Here is a 19,345-nt window from a genome sequence, read left to right on the forward strand (position 1 = left end):
TGGATCAACCCACAATGTAAACTGGTAAATAATCTCAATTGAAGGTCTTCTGTCTGCCTGAAGGTCTTCTGCCAGGACTGTCTGTAAGGTGCTTTTGCTCAACATGGATCTGTGGGGTTCTGATTCCCTTTAATCTGGTTCCAATCTCTCATTTGGGGTTGAACTACACCTCTCAATGTGCCCCATTTGTCATGTTTTTCTAGATATTTGGCGCATCTTCCATATCACAAGTGTAAGCAGTGGCTCACCTTTTGTATTATTTATTACTGCTATTGTTCTCACTTTTATTGCTGTATTTGATGGTATTATCTTTATTGCTCTTGGAACGGATTGGTTTGATGTCAGCTGTTTTTTTTATTTTTAACTCTTGTTGGGACACTGGGGAACATTTGTTTTGGACTTTGCCAATTCGGAAGTTGTATATTTCAATTTTTCGGTTTCGTCTGTGTGGATATGTATTTGACATTCAACCACGGCATGGTAATAATATGCTCTCATTTTATGGCTATTCCTTTTGGCAAATGTGATGAAATATGCCGTCAGGTTTGTGCAGTTTGACCCACATACCTGCGATGAGTTTTTGCATTGACACACGAGCCAACGTCCAGCTAACCTTCCTTCCAGTTCACGGTCTGATGCTAGTTTCAGCTGCCAGTCACAGACGTCCTGCCCAGAAGGCAGTGAGGTGAAGGCAGCGATGCCTAGTAGCGTTTCCTTCTGCTGGTCATTACACAAACATCGCTGGACGACAGTGTTGTGATTTCCACCAAAAACATGTACAGCACCATCTTCTATGTGTAATTATTTATGCAGATGTCTATTTAAAAAGAATGAATTCCATTGAAGTGATATAGAATTCCATTGAAGTGATATAGAAAAGTGTATAACAATAAGGACACTATATCAAGAAATACCAACATTGATGTATTTAAAATAAAATATTTCATCCCAAATAATTTATCAATTGGTCTGCAAGTGAAAGAATATTTCAACTCTATGTATTGTCCATGTAAACCTGGTTTGCTTCCCTTTGACCCACAGTGTGAATGTATTTAATCCCTCCCTGCCTGAAATGGAATAAACAAACCAAGATAATATGTCTTGACTTGATTTTTTTTTTTTTCAATCACACTTTTTTATCAAAATCTGGTAAATGTGCTTGTATTAAAAACATGCCCTATTACAAAACATACCACTGATTTTCATGGGACTGTTGACTCCTATGTTTAGCCTACTTGGCTGCATGTGACCAGTGCATTATATAATTCATTTGAATTATTTCATTAAAAAGTCTTTGCTCATCTTTAAAATGTGTCCATTAAAAGGATGCTTTTGGGCTAAATTGTAATGTTTAAAAAGATTTTCCTGAGTTGGTTGTATCTCCGCCACTAGAGGGCAATGAAAGTAAACGTGAGGTACAAAGCAGAAGAAGAAGAAGAGCTCTCGGACTTCCTGGGGCTAACGGTACTGTGGCTACATAGCTTAGCGCGTCTGCTGGACCACGGACCGATGCCATGATTTAACGAAAGATGGATACCTGACCTGTTCACAATCGAGGTACGTAGAAAACGAATTGATAAATATCACCGCCGATATATATTATCTTGATGAAATCCCCCAAAATACACCAGTGCTAACTAGCTATGCTATCTTCAAAGTTAGCTTTGCTGTTTGTCCTGAATAAACTACTGTCAAGTATTCGCTACGTTCTCATTTGTCTTGACTGAGTTTTGTATGTTTTTATTGATGTCATGTGTCATCAAAGTCCTCTTCAGGAGGACTGTTTTGCCTTGTGGAGCGGTCCTCCTTCACGTCACTTCGGTTGTTATCCCATCTCCTCAGACTTGATCTGAACAAAACACATCTGCTGATGCGTTGTTAAGTTACCTTTTTCTTAATAAAACAACGACTCTAACCCATTGCTGGTCTTTGTTGGCAGTGGCTGCTGGAGAGAAGGGATTGCAGTATGTACGCCTCTGGGAAATACAGCTCGCGGGGTCCAGCCCTCATTCCGCGCATGAAAACCAAGCACCGAATTTACTACATCACCCTTTTCTCTGTGGTGTTGCTTGGACTCATTGCCACGGGGATGTTTCAGTTTTGGCCTCACTCGATCGAGTCTACAGCCGACTGGACCTTGGAGAAGCGCAGTGTCCATGACGCCCCTCTGTTCCGCCTCCCTGTCTCCAGCCCAATTCCTGAGAGAGGAGACCTCAGCTGCCGCATGCACACTTGTTTTGATGTGTACAGATGTGGATACAATCCAAAGAATAGAATCAAGGTAGGCTTTGCTTGGTGCTCTAGTATCTCAAATTCTCCACAAACCACCCTTCTTTTTAAAGAAGAAATTCTTTGGTCTGCTGCTGTTATGTTTAAATCATTTCTTTTTCAGGTTTATATTTACCCACTGCAAAGGTTTGTGGATGAAGTCGGTGTTCCTATCAGCAGTACTGGACTGTCAAGAGAGTATAATGATCTCCTCAGCGCCATCTCCGACAGTGATTTCTACACAGATGATGTCACCAGAGCTTGTCTTTTTATCCCATCCATTGATGTGCTGAACCAAAACTCACTGCGCATCAGAGAGACTGCGCAGGCTCTTGCAATGTTACCCAGGTCTGTTCTTAATGCTCTGCACGTAGCTGCAATCCACCACTGAATAAGCGATAAGCAAACATTTATTTATATAAATACCAAATGTTCTTTATTTGTGATATGTATTTGTAAAAACAGTTTCATTATAAGCTATTGTTTTGTGTGTAGGTGGGACAGAGGGATGAATCACCTCCTTTTCAACATGTTACCTGGCGGCCCTCCAGACTACAATACTGCTTTGGATGTCCCTCGAGACAGGTAGGTTCACTGAAATGAAATGGGAAAAAAAATCTACAAACAGATTTTGTTTATCATTGTGTCAAAGTGAAATTGCTTGTGTTGGCCCAGTACATACCTAGAGCAAGCAGTGTTAATTATGTTGATAATTACTTAGTCATTACTTAGTCATAGTTATCGTCAATGACCTTTCTTTACTAAGTCGATAAGCAAATAAAAATCCATTCACGAGGACAAGAGCGATAATGAAATGTATTTGCATTTCCATCAACAAATACTAACATGTCTGGAGACAAAATCCTACCCGAAGTAATGATGTTTTGGGAGGCGGGAGGAGTTAGACAAGAGAGTCTGACAGCGACATGGTAAGGACACTGCGTGCACGGTATGAAACTGGCCCGGGAATAATGGAAATCAAGATACTGTAAACGGTGTAGCATGAGCCGACCTGGCAAAAACACTATTAAATTGAAGAGACATTTACAGTTGAGTCATTGTGAAGTACACACGCATGTACACATAAGTAGTTAAAAAGTACTTTTATCAGACTTATCATGTGTAAACCTGCTCGTCTGGTTACTCTCGAGCTGTTGTGCAAAACCTTTGTGTCCCCTCTGTGAACTTCTGTCTGTGTGACAGTGCTATGACAAGTTCTGACACGCATGAGTTCTCCAGCCATGTCACATGCCCCCTTTTCAAAATATGTTTTCAATAGTGCGAATACACTGTTAATATTTAGTCATTTATGACATCAGAGAAGACACAACCACCTGCTGATCCTGTTTATCTTATCGTGTATATGAAGTCTGATTTATTTATTTTATTCATTTGAGTGAAAAAACTCTCGCCTTAGAATTTTTACATGAAAGATTGCTGTCACACTAAGACACACGCACATCTGTTTGAAGTCTGTGGAGGACTGTAGTCTAAGTGATCGTTCTGCTGAGCTGACTGTGGAGACACTGCCAGTGACTGGTCCTGGGTCGACCCCACGGTCTCCTCCCAGCTGGCCCTGTCTGAAACACCTCAAAGGGAGGCATCCAGGGGGCATCCTCATGAGATGCCTGAACCACCTCAACTGGCTCCGGTCAATACTGAGAAGCAGCGGCTCTACTCTGAGTCTTCTCTCCTTAGTGACAGAAAACTCATTTCACCTGCTTGTATCTGGGATCTTGTTCTTTCGGTCATGACCCAAAGCTCATGACAATAGAAGATTGATCGAACCAATAGAGAGTTTTCCCTTTTGTCTCAGCTCTCTCTTACACACAATGCCTCAGAGCGACTGCAATACCGCTCCTGCTGTGCCAATTCGCCAACCAACTCCCTTACCTCCTCACTCGAGAACATGACCCCAAGATATTTAAACTCCACTTGAGGCAGGAACTCATTCCTCACCTCAACAACTTTTTGAAATATATTTGTTTCTGACTAAATGCCTTCTTTGAGATCCAGACTTATAGCTCTTTAAGAAACGATTGCAACAGCTAGTGAATATCGTTGTATAAGGCTTTTTGTTCATTGTGCAACAGAAAATGAAGCAGCTTCCTCTTAATAAGACAAACTACGACCAAAGTGAAATAAAACCTGGCTGCTGGTTACAGAGAACCAGATATTTCTATTTCTGACCAGCTTCCAATCTAGTGTGCTCCTCGCTGGTATCATCATCCTTGCACTTACTTGAAATCTGCTGATCACAACTAACTCTTTTTGAAATGTGGTCTCTAAAAATGGTATTCTTATTAAACAAGGGTTACAGATAAGTAGACAAAAACTTAGATTGACCGGTATTGCCAAGAAATTCTGGAACCTCCTGATGTTTTATACTACACAGGTCTTGGAATTTTGGTTGTTTTTCAATGAATACACATCCACTGGAGAGTGAACACTACCTTTAGCTGTAGGGAATTTCCTTGACTTATCCGACTGGCCCGTGTTCGGCACGGGATTTCATCAGAACCAGCTGTAGAATACAATAGTCACGTTTCCACTTTATATTCTGCTTCCTCATGGCGACTACATTAGGAAGATGCCATTATAACTGTTGCCAACTTAACTGTGCTTCATAATGTTTTTTTAATTTTTCATTTCATGATTTATTTTGGGGAAGACTTATGTTTTCTGATGGAAATTTCTTGGTGTTTTGTTTTCCTAGAGCACTTTTGGCTGGTGGTGGCTTCTCAACGTGGACTTACAGACAGGGTTATGACGTCAGCATTCCAGTTTACAGCCCCCTCTCTGCCGATGTGGAACTGCCTGATAGACAGCCCGGGTGAGAACTTCTCGCAAAAATAACTTCATTTTCTGATGTTTGTTGAACAAGAAAAGCTAATATGTTCTCATATTTGTGAATTATTTGTTTGTATTTTGTTCTTAATATCAACTTTGTCTCCCCAGTCCCCGGCGTTACTTCATTCTGTCCTCTCAAACTGCCATTCACCGAGAGTATCGCGCTGAACTGGAGCGCTTGAAGGAGGAAAATGGTGAAGCTCTGCTCCTCTTGGATAAATGTAGCAATCTTTCTCAGGGCGCTGCATCTGCACGCAAGCGCTGTTACAAGGGGCAAGTGTTTGACTATCCCCAGATCCTGCAGGTAGGAAACTTGGCAATCCAATTGTTTTATGCTCTTTGTCAAACCATTGAGACCAATTTGAAGTATGGATTTCAACCAGGAACATTTTCCTGCAAATGAATGCCTGCACTGTTTTGCTAGGAAGACCTGAAGACAGCTTTTGGAATTGGGTTGAGATATTGACGAAGTCCAAGAACGGTTCAAAAGGTTTCTTTGTATCTGCACGTTTTTGATCCACAGGAATCCTCATTTTGTGTGGTCTTAAGAGGGGCACGTTTGGGTCAGGCCACCCTCAGTGATGTGCTGCAAGCTGGCTGTGTCCCTGTCATTCTGGCTGACTCCTACATCCTTCCCTTTTCTGAAGTGCTCGACTGGAAAAGGTTTGTTCGTGTGAACTTTTTGTTGAAAATAATCTTAAAAGGAGATTTTTGACTATTTGTGGGTGATCCGGTGTTGTGTCAAGGTGAATGCTTGCTTGACTAAAACGCTCAATACTTAAATTTTAATTTAATTTATATCTGTTATCACACATAATAATGCAAGAACTTCAGAGATAAAATGTTAATACGCAAAAGATACGCAAAAAAATAAAGAAAGGAAAAAATCAAAAGGGAAATGTTTTTTCCTTCCTTTTCCATTTTCTTGGTTAAGCTCTTTTACACAAAAAATTGCATTTTAGTAGTTAAATATCTGTATCTGTACTTTTGTTTTGTAAAACATTGCACTAGTGTGACCCAGAAACATGGCTTTATTTTTACCGTTGGACCTTCCAGCATTCGACCCTACTTGTTCAATTATAGGCCGCTGAGGTGCTTTCTGCTCACACATCTTTCTTTGTTCTTTTAAACAGAGCTTCAGTGGTTATTCCAGAGGAGAAGATCTCTGAGATGTACGCCATCCTGAAAAGTATTCCACATAGGCAAGTGGAGGAGATGCAGAGACAGGTACTTGTTGGATTAATGAATCTTTGTGATAGCATGTAACTACTTGTTGATCTAGTTCACACAGATCTACAGTCAGGATTTTCTCTACAAGCACTCATGTGTTGTTTGCGAGCAGATGTCGTGTCTGAAAATGGCTAGTTTTAATAAAACTAACACTAACTAGTAGTAACTAGACCTTCCCGATTCAGAGAAAAATGAAAATCATTTTTTTTCGCTTAGAATTTATATCCCAATTCTCTGGCGCAATTTTTTCTCCTTGTAAAATATGACGTTCATAGCACAAACTCTACGTTGCGAGGGCATCCTTCAGTCCCTGCGCCATGATATACCCTTTGTGGTCATCAGGGAAATCACCAGTCTGGAGGCACTTGCTCTTCATGGTGAAATCGGTTGCTATGAAGTGGACAGTTATGGACAATTCCATGTTTCAGCTGGACCACAAATCAGTCATTGCAGCAAAACAGTCTTCTGCCTCGACTTCTGTCCGCATCTCTTGTACACAGCTGGTAGTTTGAAACAGTTACATGTCAACCATCGTGGCGCACCTCCGAGACTTGAATGAGAGCTGCCATGATTTGAGAATGACGGTGTCATTGTTAAAGAAGAAATCTCATGTGATCAAACATATTAAAAAGAAGTGCAAACATCAAAACAAGTGGACAGCACTTAATGCATCATGGAAGTGAACATGATCATGCCGTGTTTTTCATAGAAAATCCCAAAAGAAACGTCATAACTGAATGATAGGAACTCATTCGGTGCTTGCAGAAACTAAACTCACGCACTGATCCTTCTGCTTCCGTGTTTTGCCCTCAGATAGCTGCTTGATTGGGGGATATAATGGGGCAGCTCTTTCAAAAAAATTCTGGCAAAACTCTGTATGATGTATTACTATGAATATTTGCTGGATCCATGTTACTTTCCACTGAATGATCCTCCGCTGTATTCTGACTTAAAGCGTCCTGAGAGACAATCAAAAAGACAAAGAATTGAGCGGAGGCATAGTGGCCTCAGGAATCTAGTTTGCCAAGAATGACAGATTGACATTCATTCTATGTTTAAGAAATAAATAAATGGATAAATAACATGTCTGTTTGTGCAGCGTGTGTTGAACAAGTGGTGCTGGAGATGGATAGAGGAGGACGGGCAAAACGACACGCTGCTAGGCGGCTTGATGCTGTTTTGTGTTAAGGAAAGTTAGTGTCATGGTTTAAAAAAAAAAATCCTCGAACAAAAACCCCGACATTTCGTGACATTTCTAACACTTCGCTATTAACCTTGTGATTGGCTGGCAATCCATATTTGTGTGGTCTGATTTTGCAAAAATGAAAAAGGGGGAACTCGCATTGATTTATTCATGGGTTTCAGATGCTTGAGATTTAGAAGTTGATGTATCAAGCCACAATAAACAACTGTGAAAGTAGTTCACTAGTTCAGCTGGTCTTCATTCACTCCGAACCATTTACCAATTATTCCAGCCAAACAGACTGCAGTGTGCTTGGGGTCAAATTACACCTGCCAAGCTGTTGGCGGTTATGCGTCCCCAAACATTTCGTTTGGTTGGGTTTCTAAATTCATACAGGTAACATGATAATTCATAATGAATGTGTTTCCGAAGAGGAACACCTTAAAAGGTCCGTCAATAGTCAAGATTTTATTCAGTTCCTTTACGCTCCAGCAGAGGGCTCAGTAAACTGTTATAACCGCGTATCCTTCCATAGACCTCATCCACTCTACACACTGTTTATGTAAGTGTTTCTCTGGCCTTCATCATGGTTTCTAGTGTACGGCATTTGTTTGTCTACTCACAACTGAAAGATTGAACATATTCATAGCTGGAAAAGTTATTCATAAGCAGTGATTTACAGTCAGGGTGACGCCTTGAATACTTTTTTTTTGGACCAGGTGTTGACTAATCAGGGCTGAGGAAAAGACAGTATGTAATGAATCAAACAGAATTAAAAGACAAAGTCAGAAAGTGTCTTGTGCTGTGTATATAATCCCTCAAGCCTTAAGATTTAAATATTACAAGAAGAAGCACAAATGATCACTGTGTTTGACTGCCAGTTTTGGCTCCAAGTGTCAATCATTCTTATTGAGAAATGCATGTCGGCGAAGACTGATGTTCTTAATCTCATTCCATTTAAAAATCTTATTTGAGTAATATTTGATTCCCAGCCTTTTTTGTTTTATGCTTTCCTGATAAGGCGGTGGACATATTGAAGTTGTTTATCTACATTCTGCTAGACTTGGAGGTGGATGTGATTTAAAATGACTGCTCCTTGGATAATTCGTCCTGTTCATATTTTTTTTAGCTCATTTTATTCCATTTCGAAATGCATTGCATGACATTGTAAGAAATTGGTTTTGACTGTAGAGTTGCCCCCTAAAGAATAGGATTGTTTTCAGCTGAGCCTTTATTAGAAAATGGGGTCTCTCTCTCTCTCTCTCTCTCTCTCTCTCTCTCTCTCTCTCTCTCTCTCTCTCACACTCTTTCCTGTCGAATCTCTTCTGCTCTTAAAAAAAAGCTGCAGACGTTGGGTGAGGGTGGAGGGTGGTGGGATTGACCTTCAGGCCAGCACAGTTTGCTTTCTCCCTCCTCCCAGTTGGAAAAGAAACTTTCATCGCTGACTGATTTATGGGCCGTTGGGATTCTCTCATGAGATGAGGAGGTCTTTTCGGGTAGATCACAACCTTTCTTTCAAAATAAAAGCTGGTTTCATTCAGCAATCTCTGGCTTTTCGTTTATAAAAGAACAAGAATTTGTCTTGTTCTGTTTTCAACTAGATTCTCAAAAGTTTAAAATATCAATAACTCTGTGCGCTATTTAGGCGTCTGGTTGTTGGAGGTGGAACGTGTTCCCAGGACTAATTTGACTAATTGGTCATTGGAGTGCTGGTAGGTGGCTGTCGCACCGTGAAACAAGGTTGTTTGACGCTTCATTAACTGTGGTAGTTTCACACATAGTCAGGTGTTCTAAGTCCTGTGATCTTTTTTTCTCCTCTATATAATGTATCAAAGGTTCATCACGCCAAAAAGAAATGATGGTGGCAATTTCTCATTAACATGTCTTATGAGTATCTAACATTTGTGACTTTTCTTCATGTTTTTTTTTTAATCTAGTTACTTAAGCGTATGTTTCCGTTAGAATTAACATTAAGATCACCGCCCTTTTGTGAAACACTTTTGTAACCACTTGTTCTTCTGTGGTTGGAAACCGGCTGGTGAAAAAATCAAGTTGATCCATCCAGATAATGTGGATGTAGCGAGATGGTGTCCACAGCGGTCTGATAACTCTGACAAGGGGTTAAGAGTTCATTTATCATCTGCTTTCCACATCAGAGATTCCTTGAAGTAAAACAGGCACATTTGCAGGAGATTTCAGGGTTCTTCCGAGGTCGAGTTGTTGAAAGTCGTGAGACTGAAGAGCTCACCAAAACTCTGCTTTATGGACTTTACCCCGAGGGTGAAATCTGTATTTTACAGTTCTGGCTTCACACTTATCTAGCATGTAATGAATGACCTTTCCTTACCACTAGGGTAAAAACCTTCTCTGTAATTGTTAGCTATATATACACCCACCAGTCCTTTTTAACCCTAACCCTAACCCAAGTAAAAATGACTGAGAAAAGTGATGCAATTGTTTGGTGGTATTCAGGACTTATGTTGCCTTTGCTGATGTTATATAGCTCCACAACAATTTTCGATCAGAATGTTTAACCATTGACTGTTTTTTTTTTTGTTGTTGTTTTTTTTTTTGCTGAGTTCCACTTTTCGTTTTGTCTCTGCTTATGAAACTCAATTCAAGAAGATAACATTCTTTAAACTTTTATAAGTTCTAATGATTGACTTATTTTTTAATAAATAAACTGTCAATTTACAAGCCTGTTAAAACAAATTGAAACTACATGGAAAAAAAAGAAAACCTTACTAAATATTGAGGTCATCACCAATCCCTGTTTGTTTACATCTTGCAAACAAATGAGGTCGGTCTTATTCAGTTTCTCCACTGTGTATAGTCTAGCATTATTTGAATACAGAGATCATTTCTAAATGAAGGTGTTTATTTCCTCTTTGTCTGCAGGCACGTTGGTTTTGGGAAGCCTATTTCAGCTCCATGAAGGCCATTGGCTTGACAACACTGCAGATCATCAATGACCGCATTTACCCATATGCTGCTCGCACTTATGAGCAGTGGAACAATCCACCTGTTGTGGTATGTATTAACATGCATCTTATTTATGACTTGTTAAACAGAATCTTAGTTTCTCTGCCGCACCACACCAAACATACTTTGGATCTGACACTCCTTGTTTTGTGCCTGGAGGTGGTTTTGTCTTGGTTGACAAGAATGTCTTGAGTCACCGCTAGCGCAGAGCTCTGGATGTGAAGAATGATGTGTGTGTGTTTGGCATCCCTGCGGTTGTAGGTTTTGTGGCTGCAGACTGCCTGACTATGACCATCTCTGGGGAGTTGTTAATCAGCTCTCTCTGATCCAGTGTCTCCTCAAACTCCAGGCAATGTGTGTGAGAAAATGTGTGAATGCCGCATCAGTCAAGCTGCCACATGCGCATGCTAGTGTTGCATGTGGATGTAAAATTCTCTTGGTGCAATCAAGCACAGTGACGCGCGGCACAAATGTTCCCGAAATTTCAGAATGATACATCTATTTCCAGTTGGTGACTCTAAACCCTGTTGCTCGGGAGCTGTTGACTAAACAACAGATGCATTTGCAATTTTGAGAGGTCATAATCTGTCTATTGGTGTTCACATTTACACCCTTGTGTTGGTACTTTTCTCCATTATTGTAAAGTGTTTTTTCAAATGCATGCATTCTGTTTAAAAAAACAACAACAACAACAAAAACAAAAACAACAGGTCAAAAATGTATCGTTTTTCAGAAGCTCAACGTAATTTATTTAGTGAACCTTGAATTTAACTGGTGTGAATTTGTCTTTTGCATGTGTAGTGACCCTGTTTGTGCAATATTGGAGCTGCTTTATACCACTAAAGGACTGGACTAGGTCCTCCTAAAATGTACTACCATACTTTACTAATAGCATTCAAAGTACGACAAGCTTTTTACTTTTTTCTCGTGCTCTGAACCCCGCTGCTTATACAATGATGTGGCTAATATATGCTGCCAAAATATACCAAAATATTGTGCTTCGTCACATCAAACTGATAAAATCACAGGCGTTTTATTTACCTTAAATCCCACAATTCCGCAGCTCTGCCAACAGAGCCAATCTTCTGGAGTGCAAGACACGAAAAGGAGCAGCTGAGACCGGCTGTGGTGTTGGAACTTGGGACACACGGGTGAAAACAGCGCATTTTGAGCACTTTAAAGTCAATAAAAGATGTGAGGAGTTCATAATTCAAGTTTGGAACATTGGCGAGTTTGTTTCATGAGTCAGTCTCAATGCTGGACCCCATTTTCAAAACCAGTTTAGAGGTGACCCCCATGCATTTTTAAGCCGGATGCCCCACTGACCTTTCTGTGGCACAGACATCCCCACTGCGGCTTATAGACTATTTTCCCAAAAAAATGTCTAACATTTAGTAGGTGGGGCTAATATTTCAGTGCACATTGTAGTAGAGAATTCACTGCATTTGATTTGATGGAATTAGAGGAGAAAACATTGTGTCTTTCCTTCAGAAAAACTTGGCCTTAGACTCTCAGCTGCTTTATGCTCAACTGGGAATCGACCCATTGAAGGGTCAGAGTTGTGGACTGATGGAGCCAAAAACCACAAAATCTGTCAGTAAAAGTGATCTGTTCTCAGGTCACTGAACCACAAACACATCTCTCTACGATAACAACTTGAAAAGTTATTCATTAAAACCAGGACAGGATTGCCATTCTCCTTGTTCTATGACACGTTTTTTTTATCTGTTGTTCAAATGATTTCAGCTTGTTGAAAAAGGCAGATCAGCCTCAGACAAGGGCTTGATTATGTATAACCACAGTTCATTGGTGTTACTGCTGCCAGATTTTTTAAAGACAATTCTAACCCAAGACGATGGAGATAAACTTGTTTTCTCATTGGCTTTGGTAAATGGACGGTGAAAAGAACTTGAACACTAAATAAATCAAGCAGTGAACGTAGCGCCCCCCTCCCCCCACACCCTTTACCACCAGCACCTCCTGTCGTCTTCAGGCTGGTAATTGAAAGCAGATTTCAAAGTATTTCTGGTGCCGTCAGTGGGGGTTTTCAGGCTAACAGACAAGCTGCTTTTTGTTTGGCACTTTTATGTAGCATACATTTGTACGGTTGAAGAATCTCGGACTTTAAAATTAGTTTATTTTTAGAAGTAGTTATCTCGGCTTTCGTAGAGAATTTTAGAATAAAAATACTTCAAGAGGCAGCCCAGTTGTTTACAACACTGGATCAAGATATTCCTTTTTCATTTGGGAAAAGTACGCAGTGAAACACTTGCTGGTGCTTGGTTTCAATGACTCTACTCGATTAATTGGACACTGTTCTGTCCTGCACCGACCTGCTGCTGAAATGTCACCCAGGTCCTGCATATCCTGTTCAGTAGCTCAAGTGGTACTTTGAGAGCTTTTTATAAAGAATAACACTGAATCGGCTTGACATTCAGACACTCAGTTCGACTGTCAGAGGCACTATGTTTACAGTTCTGTGATTGGTGAAGTGGTTGCTCAAGTTGTAATTTGTTTCAGCTCACAGATTAAACCTTGCTGGTGGTTATCTTGCTTTTAAACTCGACTCTTACAGTTCAAATAACCAAGAGTTTCCTTCAAAGAGCCACTATCAAGCGGCTTCCACTCTTTGAGATGTGTTACGAACGTATTAAGCTGCAGCTGTCGTTTCATCTAATTGACAAATGGGTTTAGGTTAAGTGGCCTGTGCCTCTGTATTTGTCTGTAATGAAGCTGTGTGGATGTGTGAGTTTAATTATTTCCTCTGTCGCTTGTTTGACAATGTGAAAACGACCTCGGGGAAGTTTCCACTTGCCCGTAAAGAGATTTCTTCTTTTTATCGTTGCCGTAGTGACAGATGTTGTGGAAGATGTTGAACTTCTTTGACAGATTTTTATGGACGTAGCCGTATTATCTATTTGTTTTTATTTGCCTCATTGGACCAGATAACTTTATATTGGCTTCACGAACACCACAAAACAGTGGGAGTCTGTAGTTGCTGTTTTGGGGAGAAGATGAACATAAGGAAGTCTTTGATGTGGAAGAACTTGCCAAGAGAATAGTGGAAAATATGCAGGTGTGAGCAAGAGGCTTTAAGAAACTATTTTGGTTTGTAACAAAAACTGATCTTTTCCAAATGTGTTCTTTTCTCTTTGTCTTCTGCAGAAGTGGTCGAGTGTGAACAGTCCCCTGTTTTTGCCCCTGATACCACCGCGAGCCCCAGGATTCACAGCAGTGGTGCTGACGTACGACCGCGTCGAGAGCCTCTTTCGTGTCATCACTGAAATAAGCAAAGTGCCCAGTTTGGCCAAGCTGCTGGTAGTTTGGAATAACCAAAACAAAAGTCCCCCTGAAGGTATGTGTTTTAAAAGCTGAAGACTGACAAATTTGTGCCCAAACACTTTGAACAATACTCAGGCGGCTGGTGCATGACTAAGTTTATACTGATGGTCATGTTGTAATATCATCAATGTGTCCTAAAAAATGTCAGTCGACCGATGTGCCCATAGTTTTACGCCATGCAAAGACTGGTGTAAAGTTGAGTTGGTCTTCCTGTTAATTTAATGAACAAGTGTGCTGACTTTGAAGTGCCTGTGGAAGCTGTGAGTTGCATTTTCATTAGAGGCATCAGCAGCGCCTGGCTGGAGCTTTGTGACCCATTAGAATTAACAAGAGGCCATTGACGGGTCACACTCACAGAGTTTAGACCAACACTCGGCGCGTGTTGTCTTCATTCTTTATGCGATTCCTTCGCTGCCTGCTGTTGGTGCATCACTGTGTTTCTAGTAATGTTTTTTAGACACTGTATACTGTAAAACATAATTATGTAAAACGAAGATGTTCTATGTTTTACATAGTTATGTTTTACAGTAATAACTGTATTATTACTATGCAACAGTAATATACTACTGCTAGCAATAATTAACAGCAACATATATATAAATTTTTATTTTTATTTTTATTTTTATTTTTATTATTTTTTTTTTTTTTAAGTTCGGCACAAAATCCGTCTTTTCCTTCTGTGTCTAACTTAAAAAAATTGCTAACAATGGACAAAAACTTGATGAAAAAAGCATTTGCGGTTGTCACAACAGCAGGCTTTGACGTGAGTTGTCGGGCGTGGTTCGAAGGACCTCAAAGTCGTCTTGATGCATGCCAGGACACATTTGCTCCATTAATGAAGGGACGCACTCTATGTGATGCATCCCTGCTGTTGTCCGTGACATGGACACTGTCCAAGCTCTTCGAAATGTGTCAGAGAAGACGCGTGTTGTTGATCTCTCTTGAAGAATTGTACTGTGGTTAGTTTAGCATGCGCTTGAGGTTTGAGCGGAAAGTTAACTTTAACTCTGCCAAGACTGACTTCAAATGTCTGTTAATAGTGAACAGCATCCCCATCAGTCTATACTGCTCAGCTTTCCACTATTTGAATTGTTTCTTCTGTGTTTTTTTTAGATCTGACCCACTGTTATTTTGTTCCAGTCAGCAAAATAAGAAATTCTACATTCATGTTGCAGCACAATTCTTAAAGCCAATGGACAACTCTTGCTAACTTATGATCAATGGTGCATTTTCTCCCTCCAGAGTCTCTTTGGCCCAAGATCAGTGTCCCTCTTAAAGTTGTACGAACCAAAGAGAACAAACTGAGTAACCGATTTTTCCCGTATGACGAGATTGAGACTGAGGCGGTGCTGGCAATTGATGATGACATCATCATGCTGACGTCCGATGAACTCCAGTTCGGCTACGAGGTGAGCGGACATCCAGTCAAAATTCAAAGAAAACAGCAACCTTGATCATGCTTCCTCATCTCCCCTCACTGACGGCAGTAAAGCAGGGAACCATTTCGACTTGATCCCAGCGTTTAAAGTCGTTCAGGGAGATTACAGTCTCATTCTCCACTCGTGAGGATTTGACCGCCTGTTGCTCGTGTTTGATGTGTGAAGAATGATGACAGCTCCAGAGCTGATGCTTTCCATGCCTCCATACCTGCCCTGCGTAATCGCCCAATGTATTTAGGGAACATTTAATAAAATTGTGCCCATTTTTAGGATAATTATGTTGAATTACGCACAGAATACTTTGGATGTGTTGTCCAACAAAATGACAACTCTTCTGTTGGGTGGTGTGAAGTTCCCACAGGCTGCTGATGTCAAGCGTCAGGCCTTGTTCTTTGTATTCAGTTGTAAAGAAAAACACATGCAGTATATAGATATTCTAATTTCCTAGGTTTGCCTTGGAAGGTACAGTTCAACTTATAAGCTGAGACTAGTCCTACTTGTTTATTAACCCATGTTCGCTGACACTTCTCACACTGTCTAATCTGTGCTCCGTATTTCGTCCCTCCTGTCACCTGATGAAGGTGTGGCGGGAATTCCCCGACAGGTTGGTGGGATACCCGGGTCGGCTGCACCTCTGGGATCACGAGATGGGAAAATGGAAGTATGAGTCAGAGTGGACCAACGAGGTGTCCATGGTTCTTACTGGTGCCGCCTTCTACCACAAGGTGAGTCGGAAAACATCTGTGCAAAGTTTTTAGCTTTGATGTTTTGTTTGTATTGATTAGAAATGTGTTATTTTGGGAGGTGGTCCACCAAACAGGAAGTCGAATGAAAGATGGAGAAAAACCTTTTCCTCTCAAATTGTACCAGAGAAGATGATGAAGGAGTCCAGTGTCAGCAGAGGGGCAGGGTTATCACTGCTTGCTTTAAAATCTCACTCACCTACTTCAGTTCAAAGGACATCGTAGCATGGCGGCTCCTCCCACATATACTGGGGGTTATCGTTGTTGAATATAACAAGTCTGTTTTTTATCTCCCCCCGACACGTCTCATTTCAGTACTTCAACTATTTATACACGTACAAGATGCCGGGGGACATCAAGAACTGGGTGGATGCGCACATGAACTGCGAAGACATTGCCATGAACTTCCTGGTGGCAAACATCACCGGCAAGGCTCCGATAAAGGTACATTCATCCCACTGACTACTGTGGGGGGAGGGCGGTGAGGGTGAAGACTGACGGAGCACTCCAGGATTTCTGGGTCTGATCAGTTCTCACCCTCGCTCCTCCTCCACATCACACTGACTTTGCCCAGGTGCTGGGGCCCAAACCAAGCCCAACCTTCACCTCCCTTATCTGACTCCCACTCAGACACCCCCACCCCTGCACTACTCTGTTTTCTTAATCTCTCAAAAACTCACTCTCTCTCTCTGCCACCAGATCACAGGTTGCACACTTTGCTGTTCCATGCAAGTGTTGTGGCCTCAATGCGTGTCTTAAACACAAATCTGTCCTCCCTCCTTCTGACTAACTGTCAACTTCTCTCAGTTTTTGCTGGGTACAGGCATGAAAGGGGGTGATGGAGGTCAAACTGAGGGTTAATACTTCATCAATGTACTCCACACAATGCGTCCCTCACATATAATGCAATTGGATGGCTTTGAGAGTCGAGTCCACCAGTTGTTGGTTTCTGTCCTGTGACTCAACAGTCTGGTCTGATTTTGCTGTGGTGTGATTCAGGTGACCCCCAGGAAAAAGTTCAAGTGTCCCGAGTGCACTGCCATCGATGGGCTGTCCCTGGACCAGACGCACATGGTTGAGAGGTAAGAGTGCGCTCACCAGAACTGGTCCAGATTCCGATTTCCAGTGAGTCATTTAAGAGGCAGGATCAGGAAAGTTGATGTGTGAAATGTGTCAACTGGGTGACTTTTCCATGAATGTTTTGATTTTCATAAACTTAAATATGAATTTCTCATATGGTTGATTTCAACTATTGTATACATTCCAAATGTAGTATGAAAACAATTTATTTTCTTTTCACAAGAAAGCTTGACTCTAGATAACCCCATTAAAACACATGAACCCACATGCCGAGTGTCTGATGCTGCAGACACCTCCACATGCTTCTGTGCTCGCAGCAGTTTTCCGACTTGTATCACATCCGCCATCAGCTCATGATTTAAGTTATGTACTTCAGCCGTACTATTGTTTTGATCTGGTATTAGCCATTGTCAGTGGCAGTGATGAGTTAGTTTAATTGAGTGGATCATGTTGGCCTCAACTCACACACACACTCACACAGCACTTCTGACAGACTCTCACACATCACCATCTGCGATTAGACACCAAGAGACTATTTGTTCTGTGAGTCACTTGGAAATCAAAATACATGGATTTCTAAGGATTTCCCTGGTTTACTCTGCAGCGATCTGTGCACTGCCGCCACTCACACAGTACTGTGTGATCTCTGCATTTAGTTTTCCAGTATTGAAACTGATGTTTTATTGAACGATGATTCCAGTGAGGCAGCATAAACACAGCTGCCTCTTCGATCATGGGTGTCTCCTCCAGTGAAGAAAACACAAAGTTGGTCAAAGCTCGATGCCCAACCCTACTCATCATGAACATGTTAAACACAACCATACTGACTTTCAAAGAACATGGCGCTCGCCAAGATGGTGAGCGATACCGACTTTCTGGATACAGACTTGAATCCTAGCGACCTCTGAATTTCACTGTCGGTCTGTTTTGATGAGCTAGATTTTTTTAAGCTACTACTGCTTTTAGCTAGAATCATGAAACAATAATTTATCATGGAGACGCAAATCTATTCAGTCAAATTTATTTAGAAAAATTTCCACTCATATTTGTGGCTGATAATTGTTCCACATGCAAAGTTTATGTGAAACTTGATTTTGTTCTTCAGATCTGAGTGCATCAACAAGTTTGCGTCCGTTTTTGGAACAATGCCTCTGAAGGTGGTGGAGCACCGAGCCGATCCAGTCCTCTACAAGGATGACTTTCCTGAGAAACTCAAGAGTTTTCCGAACATCGGCAGCCTCTGAGCGCTGTGCTGTGCTGTGCTTGTGCTTGGACTCATTACAAACGGAACACGTCATCCGTCTCTACAACGCTCTGGTTTTACCGAGATACCTGTTACTGAAGTGGTGCATGTTCACGTCATCTTTCAGGTTCATGTTTATTTATATTCTAAGCCTGCAGAGCAGTTCAGTTTATTTCCTGTAGGTCGCAAAGACCAACGACAGAATACTGTCACGGAAGATCGAGAAACTGCTGTTAGTCGAAACCCCATAGGGAACGTGTGAATGTGTGTTTTGAACAGAGGTGTAAATATAGTTAATAATTTATCATGCTATATTCAGAATATTTTTCGCAGATATTACGAGTCTCTGAGTGAGAGAGAAGAAAATAAACTCTATCATTTGTTTCTCCGTCAGTCAAGGAATGTGCCATCGTGGTGTAAATTTCATCCCGTGAATATCAAAAAAGTATCTTACTGAAGAATATAAACAACCTGCTGAATCCTGCCCTTCCCCACCTCCAAGTCACGGCTCTTCATATGGACTCACGTTTTTATGCTTGTGAACTTTATATTTCATTTGACGAAACAGTTAAAAACTGTGAAAATAAGGTTTTAGTTTTTTTCATGTTTTGTGCCCATCTGACTCACAACTTTTTACCGTTTTATGTCCTTTTTTTTCAGCAAATTGTTTAATTTTTTTTAGTATCTATGATTGTGATTATAATAAAAATGACAAAACACACTTAACATTGTCTCTGTTCTCATGTATTTTTATGTGGTCTTCAGCTCCACGTTCCCTTTGGCGCGTCACCTGTTGTTAATATCGGCCGTCTAATCCACCCTGTTCAATGTCAGCAGTTCAAAAGGGCGCAGTTCGTATTTTTGTCAACTTCAATTAGCCTGATACTCTCGCGGGTTGTGCGATCTCGTTTCAGCACTTGCGTCCCTTCAAAGCTCGGAACTGTGAGGGGATTTCTGAGGAGACCTCGAGCGATGGCTCAGCGTT

General features: G+C 41.1%; 1 protein-coding gene across 1 annotated transcript; it reads left to right on the forward strand.

Moving 5' to 3' along the window:
- Positions 1-1,411: 1,411 nt before the first annotated feature.
- Positions 1,412-19,081, forward strand: ext2 (exostosin glycosyltransferase 2). The gene is made up of 15 exons (XM_053866672.1): positions 1,412-1,557; positions 1,940-2,281; positions 2,393-2,616; positions 2,764-2,853; positions 4,985-5,101; positions 5,227-5,422; positions 5,642-5,781; positions 6,252-6,345; positions 10,430-10,561; positions 13,679-13,868; positions 15,098-15,264; positions 15,876-16,019; positions 16,353-16,481; positions 17,037-17,119; positions 18,223-19,081. Exons 2-15 carry the CDS (start codon positions 1,967-1,969, stop codon positions 18,359-18,361), a joined length of 2,160 nt encoding a protein of 719 aa, XP_053722647.1. The 5' UTR covers positions 1,412-1,557; positions 1,940-1,966; the 3' UTR covers positions 18,362-19,081.
- The last annotated feature ends 264 nt before the right edge of the window (positions 19,082-19,345 follow it).

This window comes from Synchiropus splendidus, chromosome 5 (genome assembly GCF_027744825.2).
Source record: "Synchiropus splendidus isolate RoL2022-P1 chromosome 5, RoL_Sspl_1.0, whole genome shotgun sequence".
NCBI lineage: Eukaryota > Metazoa > Chordata > Actinopteri > Syngnathiformes > Callionymidae > Synchiropus > Synchiropus splendidus.